At 35.9% G+C, this 18,532-nt stretch overlaps 2 protein-coding genes across 3 annotated transcripts in view; both read right to left on the bottom strand.

Annotated features, from left to right (window-relative positions):
* SERPINI2 (serpin family I member 2) overlaps positions 1-4,277 on the bottom strand; it is a 32,963-nt gene extending 28,686 nt beyond the window's left edge. Inside the window, exons 1-2 of one of the 2 annotated variants that reach the window (XM_049628593.1) lie at positions 4,264-4,277; positions 2,339-2,595 (exon numbers count right to left, since the gene is read on the bottom strand). In XM_049628593.1, coding sequence (XP_049484550.1) covers positions 2,339-2,585 — 247 coding nt within the window. In that variant the 5' untranslated portion in view covers positions 2,586-2,595; positions 4,264-4,277. Of the gene's footprint in view, positions 1-2,338; positions 2,804-4,263 lie in introns of those variants that run through there. The other variant, XM_049628592.1, reaches the window with a different exon arrangement.
* Positions 4,278-9,903: 5,626 nt separating this feature from the next.
* The window catches only part of WDR49 (WD repeat domain 49), a 145,813-nt gene continuing 137,184 nt past the window's right edge, over positions 9,904-18,532 (bottom strand). The window contains exon 19 of the mRNA XM_049628591.1: positions 9,904-11,104. Within this exon, the coding sequence (XP_049484548.1) occupies positions 10,974-11,104 (131 nt within the window). The 3' untranslated portion in view covers positions 9,904-10,973. The remainder of the gene's footprint in view (positions 11,105-18,532) is intronic.

Here is an 18,532-nt window from a genome sequence, read left to right as displayed (position 1 = left end):
TTTAGACCATCTGGGCCTCTTCTCCATTTCCTTGCTCTCTTCCACTCTGTTCCCTTCCTTAACTCTGTCTCCTTTTTCTTTGTTCCTTAATTCTCTCCTCCTTTTTTTCTCCAGAGTTTATTTTTTCATATTTTCTCTCTCTCTGGCTCATCTTCCTTTTCCTTTTGCAATAACCTTCCAACTGTATCCCTGTGTCTCTCTCCTTCACAAAGCATAATAGCAATTTTGAGGGGCGCCTGGGTGGCTCAGTCAGTTGAGCATCCGACTTCGGCTCAGGTCATGATCTCACGATTCATGAATTTGAGCCCCGCGTCGGGCTCTGTGCTGATATCTCGGAGCCTGGAGCCTGCTTCAGATTCTGTGTCTCCCTCTCTGCTCCTCCCCTGCTCACACTCTGTCTCTCTCTCAAAAATAAATAAAGATTTAAAAAAGTTAAAGAAAAAAAAGAAAGCAATTTTGATAGATTTTGTTACATGTGTTATAATGTTAATGTTTAATTGCCTGTCTATATTTTCCCAAGGAAAATATAATATATTGCTCTTCTGATCTAGAACTCTTACTGAATCATTTTTGGAATTTATTCTGGACAAGCTACTTTAACCTTTCTTTGCTTCCATGTCCTCATCTAAACAGCAGGGTTATGTCTGCCTCACAGAGTAACTGTAAATATTAAGTAGGAGAGCAGATATCAAGCACAGAAAAAAGTGTCTGCTACACTATATACATGTTTGATAGTGTCATCATCATTATTGCTATGATTAGCATTACATTCACAATCCAGAGTTGTTAACATTTCTGTTTCTCTACAAGATATACCCATTTAGAGTAATTTAGATTTCAGAGGCACTAATTTTGCTAATTTATCTTAGAGTCAACTTTACATATCTTTATAAATGTATTTTTACTTTTCAAAGCAGTATCAAGTGATGAAATGCTTCTGCGACTCTCTTATGGGATTTGCTGAAATTAATCTAGACAGTCAAGACTAAATCTGGAACACAGTGGCTTCATTTTACATTATTCACAAAGGAAAATTCTTGCAATTAACTTCACTATCACCAACTTCTTTTCTACATAAAATTGCCTTTATTTAAAATGAAGCAAATGAGACTTTGTAAAAACAGAAAGGCAAATTCCTAAATTTAAATGCTCTGTTCTAAGGCAAACATACTGAAATTGGTTATAGTTATAGTGATTACATTTCCAAATCGAAAAATCTGGAAATTTGCTCTGATGTTTAGGACATATTATCTGACAGTGATGAGGAAGTTTAAAATTAAAATTATTATGGAAATCGAGAACACAGGATAGCCCGAGAAAGGGACAACTGCCCTTTCAAACAGGACACCAGCACCAAAGCTCTACAGTAGCTCAGATAGGCCTTTGGGAGACTCTAAGACAGCAACCCCTCAAACGCCAAAAGGCCTTGGATGGTTTATGTAATTTTTTTTTCAGATTTTCTTTAAAAACTATTAACCAAACAAGCTTTTTAAATGTATAAATTAATACTTTTTCTTGGTCTCAGTTAAGTGAAAAAGTTAAATTTTATTTAGAAAACTAACTTTAGAAAGCTAACAAAGTAATGAGAGATGCACACAAAGATTTCTGGGTAAGGATGCTCGTTGAAGCATTTTTATAACAGAAATACTGGAAACAACCTAATGAAGAAGGGTTAAGTAAGTAATGATAGTTCCATAAGAGGCCATGATATGCAACAATTAAGAACCATATTCTGAAACTGATGCGAAAAATGATCATAGCATCATGATAGTGGAAATATAAACAAACAAACAGAAAACCATACATATACACACATTCACGCACACAACACGATCTCAATTAATTAAATCTGGCTAAACCAGACCAGAAGAAAATATACTGTCACACTCACAGCTTTATATCTGTATTAAAAATAATAAATTCTTTTGGTAACATTTTCATTGGGAAACAATTAAAATTATTATTGTATACAATTCTCCATTTTATTATAATTTTACACTTTTGATAACATTTTCCATTGATTTAAGTTGTGTCACCCTGAACTTCTAATTTAAAAAAAAAAATTGGCCAGATCTTATCCAGCATAAATAATCATATGTAATGGGGCACCTGGGTGGCTCAGTTGGTTAAGCATCCAACTTCAGCTCAGGTCATGATCTCCTGGTCTGTGAGTTTGAGCCCCGCATTGGGCTCTGCACTGATAGCTCCGAGCCTGGAGCCTGCCTTGGATTCTGTGTCTCCCTCGTTCTCTGCCCCTCCCCCACTCATGCTCTCTCTCTGTCTCAAAAATAAATAAACATTAAAAAAAAATTTTAATAATTATATGTAAGAATCTCACCAGTTGAGTTTTCCTGAAGTTTTAACGTTTGTCTTATCTGCTTCTGTGCATTTCCTTTTGCTCCCAGTTGTACCATCCCAAGAACCAACGTTGTTCCAAGGGGGGAAAATATAATGTTGTCCTTATGAGATAAACAAATAGCTTGATAAAGATCCACTGCAAATTCGATATTTCTTTGAGCCAAGGGTCTTGAGGCTTGACTTCCAGAACAAATCAACAGTAGACTCCACAACAAGATCTTATCCATTTTGACTTCTGTGCATTAATTTAAAATTCATTACTTTTCAAAATAACCAGAGGTGACCATAGTGAGCTCAACTGACAACCTTCTTCCTATTAGAATTCTTTGTCTTAAGTCAAACATTATTACAAGGAGATTCTCATGCCAGTTTGCAGAATAAGCCTCATCTATTAGGAGAAATAAGCATGTGCAAATGGCATTTTTATATTCCTTCAAGAACTAGTCCAAAACATAAGGCAGTCTTCTAAAATCAAAGAAGAAATTATAATTCTGGAACAACGTCAATAGCAATATGATCTCTAAATAGCTAAATGATACTTTTTCCTATCTTTCCCATGGTTTTAAGTGAGATACCTGTAACTCTTTATCAAGGGAATCCTCTGTCCACACTACTCGAAAATGGTTTATAGATGAAAAGAGAAATGGAATAAAATATGAAGACACTCCAGTGTGGTTTTGAACCTATAATAGTGCAAAGTTAATGTATTCTAAATCAGTTTGAGTAATCTGGCAAAGTTTTTATGGTATGAATTTTCATACTTTGTGGACTCCTACTTCTACAGGGTGAAATACCCTAAAATTCACATTGTACTTTTTCAAAGGAAGGAAAAACTCAGAAAACCTGTAAGGAAATGCAATTAAATGTAACACTACAACAATAACAAAAGAAAAAAGCACTTTTTAAGAAACCAAGAATAATTTGACAAGTTAACACGTAAGAAAGCTGCAGCTGAAAACTTTAGCCAAGTCACAACACTAATGACACCTTATTCAAGTGCCCTCCACTAAAAGTACAGGACATTCAACCATCTGATTACGTCTTGAGAATGAGTTTTGCAATATTAGACTTCATGGAATACTGACCCCAAAACCTCATAAATTTTAGTAATGCTAATTTTACCTTGCAAACACTATATTTCAGGAACTCTTAATAACTCCTAGTTTCATAGGTTACTGGGAAGTAACTGTTCATTGGGGGTAAAGATGAAAGCCTCCAGAACAATGTATTGTTACCCTTAAAAATGAAGAACTATATTTCTAAAGGGCTTTTGCAGACCATTGGAAGGGTCACCATGACCCATAAGTGGGTTAAGAGTCACTATTACATATAAAGATTACTAATAGTCAAATACTCTCTAAAGCTAATCTGTGGAGTCATTATGTAGCTACTTCAAATTGCCTTCTAATATTTGTAGCTAAACTCTGTTTAGATATACAATTTGCAAAGGAAAAAGACTTCAAAATGCAATTTAAAACAAATGTTAAAAAAATAGCATGTTGGTAAATTGCAAATATAAATATATATTATCAAATGTTTTATTGAGGATTAAGTTAGTACATAAGGTTGTGATTGGAAGGGCAACAAAAGTAAAAGCCAGTGAGTAAGAAAAGTTTTACACACAAAAATAAATTTCTGTTTACCATTTTCTTTCTTTTTAATGTTTATTCATTTTGAGAGAGAGAGAGAGAGAGAGAGAGAGCACATGTAAGAGGGAGGAGGGGAGAGAGAGAGAGAGGAGAGAGAGAATCCTAAGCAGGATCTGAGCTGTCAGCGCTAAGCCTAAATGGGGCTTGAACTCATGAACCATGAGATTATAACCTGAACAGACATCAAGAGTCAGACTGCTTAACCAACTGAGCCACCCAGGTGCCCCTATGTATCATTTTCAAATACATTCACTATCTCAGAAGATTTCTGATTAAAAACAGAAGTTTGTAGATATATAAGTAGTCACAATGTTATTAGTACTTTTAAGTCATCAAGTGGCAGTTCTTTAGGCACATCTTTATGTAATTGGTTTGTAATACAAAAGTAAACAATACTATGAAGGATACAAATTTTTCCTTATGGTAGAATCTGAGGGGTATCCTCTCATTATACTAATAATCTTAATAATTAAAATTTATATTATTTGAGCATCGGGGTGCTTGGGTGGCTCAGTCAGTTAAGCGTCCCACTTCAGCTCAGGTCATGATCTCCCGGTTCGTGAGTTCAAGCCCCACGTTGACAGCTCGGAGCCTGGATCCAGATTCAGATTCTGTGTCTCCCTCTCTCTCTGCCCCTCCCTCCCCCAGGCTCTGTCTCTCCCTCTCTCCTTCAAAAATAATTAAACATCAAAAAAACTTTATATTATTTGAGCGTCTAATTCTCCCAGAAAATTTCTAGGCATTGAACAAATTATAATCTCACACACACACACGAAATGTTTTCAAAAGTTCACTTAACCTCATTGTGTTTTGGATCCTATCTCATTAGATCTCATTAGAAAGCATGAAGTACTGGTGAACTAAACAACATAATGAAAGTCCTATAAGAATTTGACCTTCAAATTTATAATGACATTATTTAAGGAGAATAAAAGTAATGTGTTAATTTGATAAATTTAAATAATATCTGTTATCAAAGTGAATTGAAATGCCAGTCCCCTGCTCTATTAAATACTCATGATCAATATTATCGCATATGTACTGCATTCAAAAGCTATTTAATTTTAAGGTACTTACCCCAAATTGGCTTCTAATTATTCACTGTGATGTTATAACTGAAATGTGCCTGCTGGGAAACACTAGTACATAAAACACCTGATCAGTCAAGGCCAAATTTACTTATCTTGAACACTATATGATTAATTCCTCTAAACCCAAAGCAGGTGTTCCCTACATTTGCACAAAAGGACTAATATCGGTTAATGATCAATGACACAATAGGCAAGAAGTGAGAGAGAAAACCATAACAGAAATTTTTAAAAGCATTAAGCTTATATTATTTAATCCATTATTCCACTTCTTTTATAGTAAGTAGAAACAGAATTTGGAAGAATGTGCCAAGGCTTGTAAATTGGTTAGTAATTAGTTCTTTTTGTTTCTCACAGGCTTTCTGAAATATTTATGATGGTATACAGTGGTAATCTGATGCAGAAGTCCTGTGAGAAAAAGGATAAAGCTAAATCAAGTCCAGAATGCAGAGACAAATTGCTGCTGCATTTACAAAGTTCTCAACAATTCATCAAATCATACAATAGTCACAGGAATTTCCTGTGGTTACAAGGCTCATTTTAATCCTTAGGAAAAAGGGTGGATATTGAAGAAATATACCCTCTATGATGAACAAAAAGACCAGATTAAGATTATTGATTTACCAAATCATAGGAGGACAATACGATTAAACATAGGTGATTTGGTAATACACATCAGTGTTACTTTCACATGCCTTTAAACTTTTACGTAATTTTCTCTACCAGTAGTTCATTAATAAAAAAAATGGATTCATAATTGAATGGATTGTGATCTCATTCTAGTTCAAATCAATCACCTCAATGGCAATCAGATATTAAACACACTGATTCATCCGTGGTCTCCGAGAAGAGAAATGGAAAATTTGTTCCAGATGCAATTAAACAAATAGTCACCATTGATAACTAAATGTAATGTCACTTCTGATAACTTTATAAAAACAAGATAAAATGGATGTAAATACCTGAGAAGTAATTTCTTTCAATGTCCTGACAGGGCTAGAGCTTACGGAAAGCCATGGGAAGCCTGATAATTGCTATAGGCCATAATGTCCTAATTAACTAAAATTCTTAATTGTCCATCTAGGCATCTCTTAATGTTTTCTAAGTCTTGGGTTATATTCTAACATCACTTGCTCTAACATAAGCGAACTCCTCTCCAGCTTTAGCTTAACACTGTTAGAGATAATTTTCCAAAAACAGAGTTAGGCAGCACAAGAGCTCTATCCTTCTTGCTTTACTGTGTAATTCATAAACAATAGTCTGAATGTCCAAGGACTCTCATTCAATCAATGTTTTTCTACCCCTGTAGTGACACTAGCAAACATCCATCACAAGTACCCTGAGTTACCAAGTTATTATTTCTCCATATTACTCAGATCATAATGTGATTTACCCAGGAACAGGTCATTGCTTTCCTTGCAATGACAGAGACAGACACTCTGTCTTAGTAAGATCACTTAATGAAACTTTCTGTAAGGATCTTATGTTAGAGCAGTTCAAGCACACTGTACATTTTCCTGTCTCTTGAGGAGTAAAAAAGAATGGCCAAGAATTTCTCCTCCCTGGTTTAAGCTCTTTTAATTGACAATGATACCACAATTGTCCGTAAAATATTACTGCAGGCCTTTTAAATATTTTCATAAATCTGTTCCTTCTACAACTCTATTTTGCCCCTAGAGCATGAGCAAATATTTATATATATATTTGAAATATATATATTATATATATAATATATATATTATATATATAATATTCCTCTAAATATTATAAATATATAATATATATAATATTTCATTAGTGAGAGCCAAAGTGTCTTGGTATAAATTTGAGTGCCATCACTCCTCCACTGTAAAAAATAAATCTGGGGATATGTATAATAAAAACAATAGCAAGAAGTTATAGGTTCAGTCTCATTATCTTGCTTAGCATTTTGTAGCTTTTTAAAAGTAAAATTGTATTTAATTCCCAACTTTAAAAACATACAAGCAAATGTTCTCGTTAATATAGGACTTAAAAGCTAATTATTCTATCTGAGCATGGGTTAATTTCAGGCATTTTGTTCCTCTCTCAGTTTGCTCCATATATCATGTGATAAGAGGAAAATGTTCTGAAAAGATAACAGGTTAAATTATATTTAGTGTAAACCTACATATTACAAACAAAGTAGCCTATTGAAAGTTCTGGCACATTCTATTTTAATGTGACAAGTTCCTTTCACTGTAGAAAAAAATGGATCTTAAATCATTGAACCTAAGTGTTAATTTCAGAAATAGCTTATAAAGTCTTCAGTTCTATTAACATTTTATAGGTGAGACCCTGCTACCTGCCTAGCACAATTAGATGCTGTAATATAGAAGAGACATAAAAACTAAATGTCTTTTTCCTTTCCTGGAAGAGCCCCCGAAGTTAATTAAAGATGGGATTAGGGTTTTAACACAGCACAACTGCCTTACACATGTGGTAGGCTACAGAGAGAAGGTATGTCCATATGAAACAGACTATTTCACTAATCGTTTCAAACAAAGTCATCTACAAGGGTAAGAAAAAAAAAAAAAAGAAAAAGAAAAAGATGTCTAGCAAAAGAATTTCCAATTTATACCAGTAAAACTAGTGGGCTCATTCAATCTTTGCTTAATAAATCACTGCATTTTATGTACTTTCACTCCAGGAACCTGATGGTAAGAGAAGTGTATTCTATTTATAGGTATATACCTGGTGTCTAAAACACTCCCTTCTATGTATCTTAGATAATTGGTTGGATAGGTGGATGAATGGATGAACAGATGGATGGGTGGGCGCATGAATGGAAAATAGAGCCTTCACAAAGTACGTGGTACCCATATTTCCTCTCTTTAACATCTTAATATTCCTCTAAATTTCTAGAAATGTGGCTCAAATTTCACTCCACTGTATTGTCATCAATCTATGATTCATAAATCATATGCTCTAAGTTTGAAATGATGGATTATCTAATCAAACCTCCCGACCAGTGCAAGAATTTTCTGCAATATCCCTGTGAGAGAGTTACTCAGCCTCTGCTGGAACATCTCAAAAAATCTTTTTTTCCCAAGGCAACCTTTTTCATCTAAAAAAAAAAAAAATCTTTGAAATACTTCCAAATTTACAGAAAATTTGCTGGTATAATAAAAAGAACTACCATCTCCCTCTCTCCTCTCTGTTTTCCCAATTGTTAGCCTTCTACCACATATGTATGCTCAATCTATATAGCTAATCTTTCCCTCCTTCTCTCTCTCTCCTATATATATAATATATATAATATATAATATATAATATAATATATATAACATTATATATTATGTATGTATTATATATATGTATGTATGTATATATGTATGTATGTATGTATATATGTATGTATATATGTATGTATATTATATATGTATGTATGTATGTATATATATACATAAAGTCATATATTATATACATGTATTATATATATATGGTGTATGTATGTGTAGACACAATTATAATTAGCATTTTCTGAATCATTTGCGAGCAAGCTGCAAACATAGCTTCTTAATCACTCTTAAACATTTCTTCCTTCCTTCCTCCTTCTTTTTCTTTTTTTCTTTTCCTTTCCTTCCTTCCTTCTTTTCTTCCTTCCTCCCTCCCTCCTCTAAAACCATGAATTCACACTGGAATCTCAGACCCAATCTGTGATCTCAGGGTTCTTTCTAGCTTCCCCCCTTTGAAATTTTATAAATACCTCTATAAAAGTGAGACACCTGCCTCTCATTCTTAATATATTCACGAATTTATTCATTTACTTAATGTTTATTTTCTCAGTGTAAGCAACCTCCCAACTGTGCCGGCCATTTCCTCTACTCACCCTCTCTGCCTTTCCACCACCTAAACACTCCTCCCACTCCCCAGTCCCATACTCTTCCATCCAGTGAGCATATGACTTCTCTCAGCTCCTCCTTCTTCCTTTCACAGCCATGCAGCCAGCCTGCTGCCAACTCCTCTCCACCAAGATGGGAAGGGAAGGGAAGGGGAGATGAGAAATCCCTTCCTGTTTTAGCAGGTATCAGGAAAGAATTCTAGAATCTGCCTCCTTCTAACTGTGTCCATTGGTTCTACTTCTACTCTTTTTCCTCATTGCAGCTTTGAAATATTTGAGAACAGGTTATATGTCCCATGAATTTTCTTTCTTATGCCAGACTTCCCCATTTCTTTACCTGTTTCTCTGGAACATGGTTTCCAGAGTCTTTATCACTCTGATAACATTCACCAACATTTGTTGGTTGATACATTCAAATATATGTTTCTTTTAAGTCTTTCCCACATGTGGTTGTCATTCAAGGAAAGGGAAAAGCAGTATACATAGACGTCACAGGGCCTGATCAGGATGCACTTAAATGTAAATGGAATAGGCAGTGTCTTCTGAAAACCTTTCCTCTGCCTCCCTCCTCACCAGCTAAAACGTTTGCTCCACTGATTCTGGAAACTCCATTGTTAAAGTTCAGTCCACTGACTTTATACTAACAAGAAGAGAGTGAACAGAAAGTTGAAGTGCAAAACCACACTCTTTGGAGTAAAACACACCCAGGCTCCGACCTCAACTCTGCCATAGATAATTGGGCATTCTTCTCACAAATCCAAATCTCAGATTTTAACCTTATAATAGGTATACGATTACTGTGAGGCTTACACGCAATGAAATTTTGCAGTTACTGAACAGAATAGACCCCTAATATATTGTTAATTATTTCCTTTACTTGTGTGTGTTAGTACAAAATTCTTCTAAAAAATACAAATGGTTTTGAAAGAAGTCTTTAAAATGCAAATGTGTAGTAACTAAAGTTATATGAATGAATTTATTAATTACTCCTACAGAACACAATAAATAAAGCAGCATAAGAATATTGGTTACCTGGTAGATGATGACATTTATAAAGAAAAATGGATCCAAAAAGTGAGGCATTGTTTTTCAGAACCAAACATTTCCCACTTGAGCTTCTACATAGAGTGAGTCCTATACCTAGCCCCAGTCTCTTCAAAAAAAATTTTTTTTCTGAGACTATTACTTCTTTGGTAGTGCTATGCTTTTCAATAATATGGTAAGATAAAATACAGAAGCAGAACATATGCAGTAATTTCTCAATAGGTACACAGAAGAATGGATATAAGTCTGTAAGAATTAATAGGAATAGCTGCTACTGACATGGTCTGACTGCATTATCAGAATCATTTTCAAAAAACTAGAAAGTATGTAAATACGTGGAAATGGTTTTCTTAGTTAAGTTTGTAGATATTCGCTGTGTTAGTACTTTCCATATTTAACTTCAAGGCAGGTTTTTATAATAATAATTGATCAAAAATATTTGCCTATAGAAGCAACCAGAAGGGCAACTGGTTAGAATGCATTGCTCTGAAAATGCACATTTTTATATAAAACCACTTGGGAATAGATGATACCAGTTAATATTGGCCCCTCTGTAGTCCAATCTATCTTTTATTAAGAATGCACAGAAAGTGAAAGGTGATGGATAAAAGCAGCACTAAGACATTGTCTGAAGGTGAAACTTCCTGAAGTTTAAATACAAAGTCAAGGAGGGGCAGCTGGATGGCTCAGTTGGTTGAGCGTTTGACTCATGGTCTCACAGTTTGAGTTCAAGCCCTGCACCAGGCTCTGCGGTGACAGCTCTGAGCCTGGAGTCTGCTTCAGATTCTGTGTCTCTGTCTCTCTCTGCCCCTTCCCTGCTCACACTTTGTTAATCTCTCTCTCAAAAATAAATAAACATTTAAAAAATCTTTTTTTAAACATAGAGTCAAAGAATGGCACAGAATTCTTGATTCCTCTCCACATTTTATATTCATATTTTATGTGACAATGAAATATTTATTTTTGTTTCAATTATAATTGCTTCTTATTTCTTTTAATCTTCACTTCACTACTTGTTTCTTGATATAATTGCTTGGCTCTTCGTTCACGATCCAGAATTTCTTTGGGGAACAGGTTTTTCTCATCAAATACAGCGTTCAAAGCTACAAAATGATGAAGAAAATAACATGTAAATTATACTTGGTAAGAGGCCCAATTAAATGAAATAGTGGGGAGAAAATTCCCATTTGAATTCATCTGAAAATTTGTATGTTTCTAACACCAAGAGTGTATCTGGGGGGATTTTCTCTTAAGTTCCTGCTATTTCTTTGACTTCGGTTTAAATTAAAAAGCTAAATTTTAACAGAGTTTGTTCTATTAATGTATTTATACCATGATGATTTCCACCACTTCGCAGTAGAAGACTAAAGAAGCTTGTGTTTTCCATTTTTGCTTTTTCATCTACTTAGCAGCTATCAAAGACTCATAATAAGCCAAGAACAGATTATTCTGTATTGAAATAAGACAATGAAAACAATCAAAACAGTTTGACTGCACCACTAAACAAGCTCTTCTGCAATCACGTCCTTATAAGACACTTTGATCTACAGGGATCTGTGGCTTCAGAAAAAAAGAGCCAAATTATCCCCCATGAGTGGCTGTCTTATGCATCAGTGAGATGTAGGAGGAAATTGTGCCATGCATTCAAGAAAATAATTTTGGCCTTTTGCTTAATTCTATCATTTCAACAAATGTTTACTGGATGTATATTATGCACAATGTCCTATGCTTGGGCATAAATGAGGCACAAATATGACTCAGTCGCAGGCCTTCTTCCAACTGGTAGAAAGCAGGCGCAGTGCCCAAATGACCAAAATATCAAGTACAATAAGTTACAGTTCTGAGAAAATAGGAGCAACAGAAATTTTGGTTAAGCATATAAAGAGATTGTAACACTATGCAGAGATCAGAGGAAAAGCTTGAAGAATTAGACACTATTTGAGGCAGATTTTGAAGTCCAGATAGGATTCTAATTGATAAGAAGGGCCACGGAGGTGAAGACGGGTTCGCAAGAGGGAAAGGAAATGTTAACAAGAGAGAACAAAGTAGGGGTGCCTGGGTGGCGCAGTCGGTTAAGCGTCCGACTTCAGCCAGGTCACGATCTCGAGGTCTGTGAGTTCGAGCCCCGCGTCAGGCTTTGGGCTGATGGCTCGGAGCCTGGAGCCTGTTTCCGATTCTGTGTCTCCCTCTCTCTCTGCCCCTCCCCCGTTCATGCTCTGTCTCTCTGTCCCAAAAATAAGGTAATTCTGAATAATTCAGTACAATGTGACCAAGGTTCAAAACAGAGAGAGAATGAGGTTGGAGCGGGACAAAGGAATACTTTAAATGGCAACCCCGAGGAATATGAAATAAACTACATAAACATTGAACAACTTCACCGTATACTGCCATCTTTACATATATGAACTAGGGGAAAAAAAACAACAAAAAACAAAAAAAAAACCCTCTCCACTTCCCATATAAACATGATTGTATAAGTCAATATCCTTCCCCATTTTCTCTTGAATATTATACTAGAACAACCAGGAAAAATGAAAACAAATAATAATTTGGCAAACAAACTCCACGTGAGTGAAGCCCAAAGATAGAGGTAACCTGCAGCCTGCAAAATAGGTAGAAGGGCAGCCAAAGAGCTGTTACATGAGATAAGGTGATGAGTCTGAAAGTGTAAGAAGGCCAGCAGCCACAGCATCTCAGAAAGTTCTAGCAAAAAGACACTGACTAAAGGTGAGGGGCTCACCCTGCAGTACAAATGCTTTATCTTTCATTTATATCTATGGATGCAAACAGAGGTGAACAAGGCCGGAAGCAAAAGCCCTCCATGACACCTTGTTTGGTTCAGAGAAACAGATGAGGCAGGGCTACGTGAAGAATCACGCACATGAGCCATTTTTTCCTAAAAGCAGTTTGCCTGTCAGTTGTAAAAACTGAAGGCCGCTCCAATCCCACACCACAAACTCTCACCTAGGGACCTACTACAAACTTCAGGTCTAAAAAAATCCAACTCATTAAAACTAAGAAAGGAAATTTAAAAAAATGGCATAGAGTGGACACAAAGGACTATAAGCAAAATTAGAAATGAAACAAAACAAACTTTAAAAAGGGCAGAAGAGGGGCACCTGGGTGGCTCAGTTGGTTGAGCGTCTGGCTTTGGCTCAGGTCATGATCTCACAGTTCACCAGTTTCAGCTCCAGGTCGGTCTCTATGCTGACAGTTCGGAGCCTGGACCCTGCTTCAGATTCTGTGTCTCCCTCTCTCTCTGCCCCTCCCCTGCTTGTTCTCTCTCTCTCAAAAATAAATAAAAACATTAAAAAAATTTTAAAAGAGAAGAATGAATCAATACATGAACTACCTCCAGAAATACGTTGCCACTGGCCAGATAAATATTGTTACTAAGTGCTTTGTCACAAACTATATTTTAAAACTCGAAAAAGCACTTATTTCTGTAAAGGAAGATCACAGAGCAGAAGTGAAAGAGCTCCGGAAATGTCACAACAGGAAGTGAGGAAAGTGAGCTGGCAGAGCTCAGGAAAAATCTCACAAGTGAGATTTTCACTCACAAGTGTGTGGTAACATAATGGGAAATGGAGTTTACAAATGAGACAAACAAATATAATAAGGTGAAAATGAAAAGAAGAGAAATGAGAGAGGAAAGTGACACTGAAAAAGAAATAGATTCAACCAACACAACAATCAGAGGAGTCCTTCAGAACGAACACCAAAATGGAACAAATATTTGAAGGTATTATGTGTAAAGTTTTCCTTAAATTAGAGACAATCTGACATACACAGGAAGGACATACTGTGGCACCAGGAATAACAGAATCAGAAGTCAAACCGAAGCACATCTTCGTCAAATTATTAGACTTTAAAGAGAATCATTTGGCAGCCAGACAAAATGATCAAGTCGCTTAAAAGGAGAGAAATGTGTATCTTGCATTAGATATCTTCACAGCAATGATCAACACCAGAAGACAGAGCAACACCAACAAGAAAATCAAGGAAAGAACATGTGGAGTGTGGATATTATACACACTCAATCTGTGCCTCAAATCTAAAAATACAAAAGTTTCAACAAATCTAAAAATGCAAATTTTCAACATTCAGGAAATTCGGGGACTATTGTTTCTAAGAGACCTTTTCGAGAAAACTACTACAAAGTAAACTGATGGATGACTGAGGAAAATTTAGAAAAAGACTTAGTGGAGAGTGCTGTATATTTTTAAATGTAGAAGTGAGATTAAAATAATATGAAGCGTAGGATAACAAAACAGACGGTAAATGCCACATGCCTGACAATGTCAAAATGATACAATTTAACAAAAACTGGAACGATTAGGGAGAAGCTTCATTCATGATAAATCAGCAACAGCTAAGAGACAAAGGACTTAAACCAACAAGTCAAGGAATAGTAGTATAAATAAATTTAACAAAATAAAAGAAGCACAAAAAAAGATCACATTGTTGAATAAAATTAGGTGGTAGAGGGGCACCTGGGTGGCTCAGTCGTCAAGGGTCCGACTTCAGCTCAGGTCATGATCTCACAGTTTGTGAGTTTGAGCCCCGTGTCAGGCTCTATGCTGACAGCTCAGACCCTGGAGCCTGCTTCAGATTCTATGTCTCCCTCTCTCTCTGCTCCTCCCCAGCTCACACTCTGTCTCTCACTCTCAAAAATACATAAATATTAAATTAAAAAAAAAAAAGAAGAGAAAGAGGGGAGTGAAGAAACATGCTCATTTTATCATTAGTCGACATGGATGTAATGGTTACTGTCCTAGAAAACTGAAGGGCTAGAAGAGTTATACCAACCTATGAGTATAAAGTTACCACTAGAATGTATAATACCCTCCCCAAGTAAAAACAAAGAAAAAATTACAGATCCAGTGAAAACTTTAAAACCCATATAACCAATGAATGACATAAAAGAGTGTGAGAAATATAAAACCAAACAATATATAATATATACTTTTATATATAATATATTGACAAATTTAAATGTGCTCAATTTCATGATCATAAAAATTATTTTTTAGCTGGATCAAAAGCAAAACCCAGCACACATCTAAAATGAAGTGACTCCAAAAATTTGAAATAGAAGGATTTGAAAAGTATACCAGGCAAATCAAAACCCACAGAAAGCAGAGGTCAAAATCTAAAATCATCAGTGCATACAGAAACCCTCAAAGGATACACTGAAACTCATATTGCTTCTGCACAGAAAAGGAAACAATCAGCAAAACTAAAAGGCAACCGACAGAATGGGAGAAGATATTTGCAAATGACATATCAGATAAAGGGTTAGCATCCAAAATCTATAAAGAACTTACCAAACTCTATCCCAGAGGAGGAAGAGAGAGGGAAAGGTGCTGAAGGGGTACTTGAAGAAATTATAGCTGAGAACTTCCCTGAACTGGGAAAGGAAAAAGGCATTGAAATCCAAGAGGCACAGAGAACTCCCTTCAGACGTAACTTGAATCGATCTTCTGCACGACATATCATAGTGAAACTGGCAAAATACAAGGATAAAGAGAAAATTCTGAAAGCAGCAAGGGATAAACGTGCCCTCACCTATAAAGGGAGACCTATAAGACTCGTGACTGATCTCTCCTTTGAAACTTGGCAGGCCAGAAAGGCTTGGCACGATATCTACAGTGTGCTAAACAGAAAAAATATGCAGCCGAGAATCCTTTATCCAGCAAGTCTGTCATTTAGAATAGAAGGAGAGATAAAGGTCTTCCCAAACAAACAAAAACTGAAGGAATTTGTCACCACGAAACTAGCCCTACAAGAGATCCTAAGGGGGATCCTGTGAGACAAAGTACCAGAGACATCACTACAAGCATAAAACATACAGACATCACAATGACTCTAAACCCATATCTTTCTATAATAACACTGAATGTAAATGGATTAAATGCGCCAACTAAAAGACATAGGGTATCAGAATGGATAAAAAAACAAGACCCATCTATTTGCTGTCTACAAGAGACTCATTTTAGATCTGAGGACACCTTTAGATTGAGAGTGAGGGGATGGAGAACTATTTATCATGCTCCTGGAAGCCAAAAGAAAGCTGGAGTAGCCATACTTATATCAGACAAACTAGACTTTAAATTAAAGGCTGTAACAAGAGATGAAGAAGGGCATTATATAATAATCACAGGGTCTATCCACCAGGAAGAGCTAACTATTATAAATGTCTATGCGCCAAATACCCGAGCCCCCAGATATATAAAACAATTACTCATAAACATAAGCAACCTTATTAATAAGAATGTGGTCATTGCAGGGGACTTTAACACCCCACTTACAGAAATGGATAGATCATCTAGACACACAGTCAATAAAGAAACAAGGGCCCTGAATGATACATTGGATCAGATGGACTTGACAGATATATTTAGAACTCTGCATCCCAAAGCAACAGAATATACTTTCTTCTCGAGTTCACATGGAACATTCTCCAAGATAGATCATATACTGGGTCACAAAACAGCCCTTCATAAGTTTACAAGAATTGAAATTATACCATGCATACTTTCAGACCACAATGCTATGAAGCTTGAAATCAACCACAGGAAAAAGTCTGGAAAACCTCCAAAAGCATGGAGGTTAAAGAACACCCTACTAACGAATGAGTGGGTCAACCAGGCAATTAGAGAAGAAATTAAAATATACATGGAAACAAACGAAAATGAAAATACAACAATCCAAACGCTTTGGGATGCAGCGAAGACAGTCCTGAGAGGAAAATACATTGCAATCCAGGCCTATCTCAAGAAACAAGAAAAATCCCAAATACAAAATCTAACAGCACACCTAAAGGAAATAGAAGCAGAACAGCAAAGGCAGCCTAAACCCAGCAGAAGAAGAGAAATAATAAAGATCAGAGCAGAAATAAACAATATAGAATCTAAAAAAACTGTAGAGCAGATCAACGAAACCAAGAGTTGGTTTTTTGAAAAAATAAACAAAATTGACAAACCTCTAGCCAGGCTTCTCAAAAAGAAAAGGGAGATGACCCAAATAGATAAAATCATGAATGAAAATGGAATTATTACAACCAATCCCTCAGAGATACAAACAATTATCAGGGAATACTATGAAAAATTATACGCCAACAAATTGGACAACCTGGAAGAAATGGACAAATTCCTAAACACCCACACTCTTCCCAAACTCAATCAGGAGGAAATAGAAAGCTTGAACAGACCCATAACCAGAGAAGAAATTGAATCGGTTATCAAAAATCTCCCAACAAATAAGAGTCCAGGACCAGATGGCTTCCCAGGGGAGTTCTACCAGACGTTTAAAGCAGAGATAATACCTATCCTTCTCAAGCTATTCCAAGAAATAGAAAGGGAAGGAAAACTTCCAGACTCATTCTATGAAGCCAGTATTACTTTGATTCCTAAACCAGACAGAGACCCAGTAAAAAAAGAGAACTACAGGCCAATATCCCTGATGAATATGGATGCAAAAATTCTTAATAAGATACTAGCAAATCGAATTCAACAGCATATAAAAAGAATTATTCACCATGATCAAGTGGGATTCATTCCTGGGATGCAGGGCTGGTTCAACATTCGCAAATCAATCAACGTGATACATCACATTAACAAAAAAAAAGAGAAGAACCATATGATCCTGTCAATCGATGCAGAAAAGGCCTTTGACAAAATCCAGCACCCTTTCTTAATAAAAACCCTTGAGAAAGTCGGGATAGAAGGAACATACTTAAAGATCATAAAGGCCATTTATGAAAAGCCCACAGCTAACATCATCCTCAACGGGGAAAAACTGAGAGCTTTTTCCCTGAGATCAGGAACACGACAAGGATGCCCACTCTCACCGCTGTTGTTTAATATAGTGCTGGAAGTTCTAGCATCAGCAATCAGACAACAAAAGGAAATCAAAGGCATCAAAATTGGCAAAGATGAAGTCAAGCTTTTGCTTTTTGCAGATGACATGATATTATACGTGGAAAATCCTATAGACTCCACCAAAAGTCTGCTAGAACTGATACATGAATTCAGCAAAGTTGCAGGATACAAAATCAATGTGCAGAAATCAGTTGCATTCTTATACACTAACAATGAAGCAACAGAAAGACAAATCAAGAAACTGATCCCATTCACAATTGCACCAAGAAGCATAAAATACCTAGGAATAAATCTAACCAAAGATGTAAAAGATCTGTATGCTGAAAACTATAGAAAGCTTATGCAGTTAATTGAAGAAGATATAAAGAAATGGAAAGACATTCCCTGCTCATGGATTGGAAGAATAAATATTGTCAAAATGTCAATACTACCCAAAGCTATCTACACATTCAATGCAATCCCAATCAAAATTGCACCAGCATTCTTCTCGAAACTAGAACAAGCAATCCTAAAATTCATATGGAACCACAAAAGGCCCCGAATAGCCAAAGTAATTTTGAAGAAGAAGACCAAAGCAGGAGGCATCACAATCCCAGACTTTAGCCTCTACTACAAAGCTGTCATCATCAAGACAGCATGGTATTGGCA

The sequence above is a fragment of the Panthera uncia genome, chromosome C2, assembly GCF_023721935.1.
Source record: "Panthera uncia isolate 11264 chromosome C2, Puncia_PCG_1.0, whole genome shotgun sequence".
Lineage (NCBI taxonomy): Eukaryota > Metazoa > Chordata > Mammalia > Carnivora > Felidae > Panthera > Panthera uncia.
Note: the sequence above shows the minus strand (reverse complement) of the source record. Positions and strands in the feature narration are given on the sequence as shown.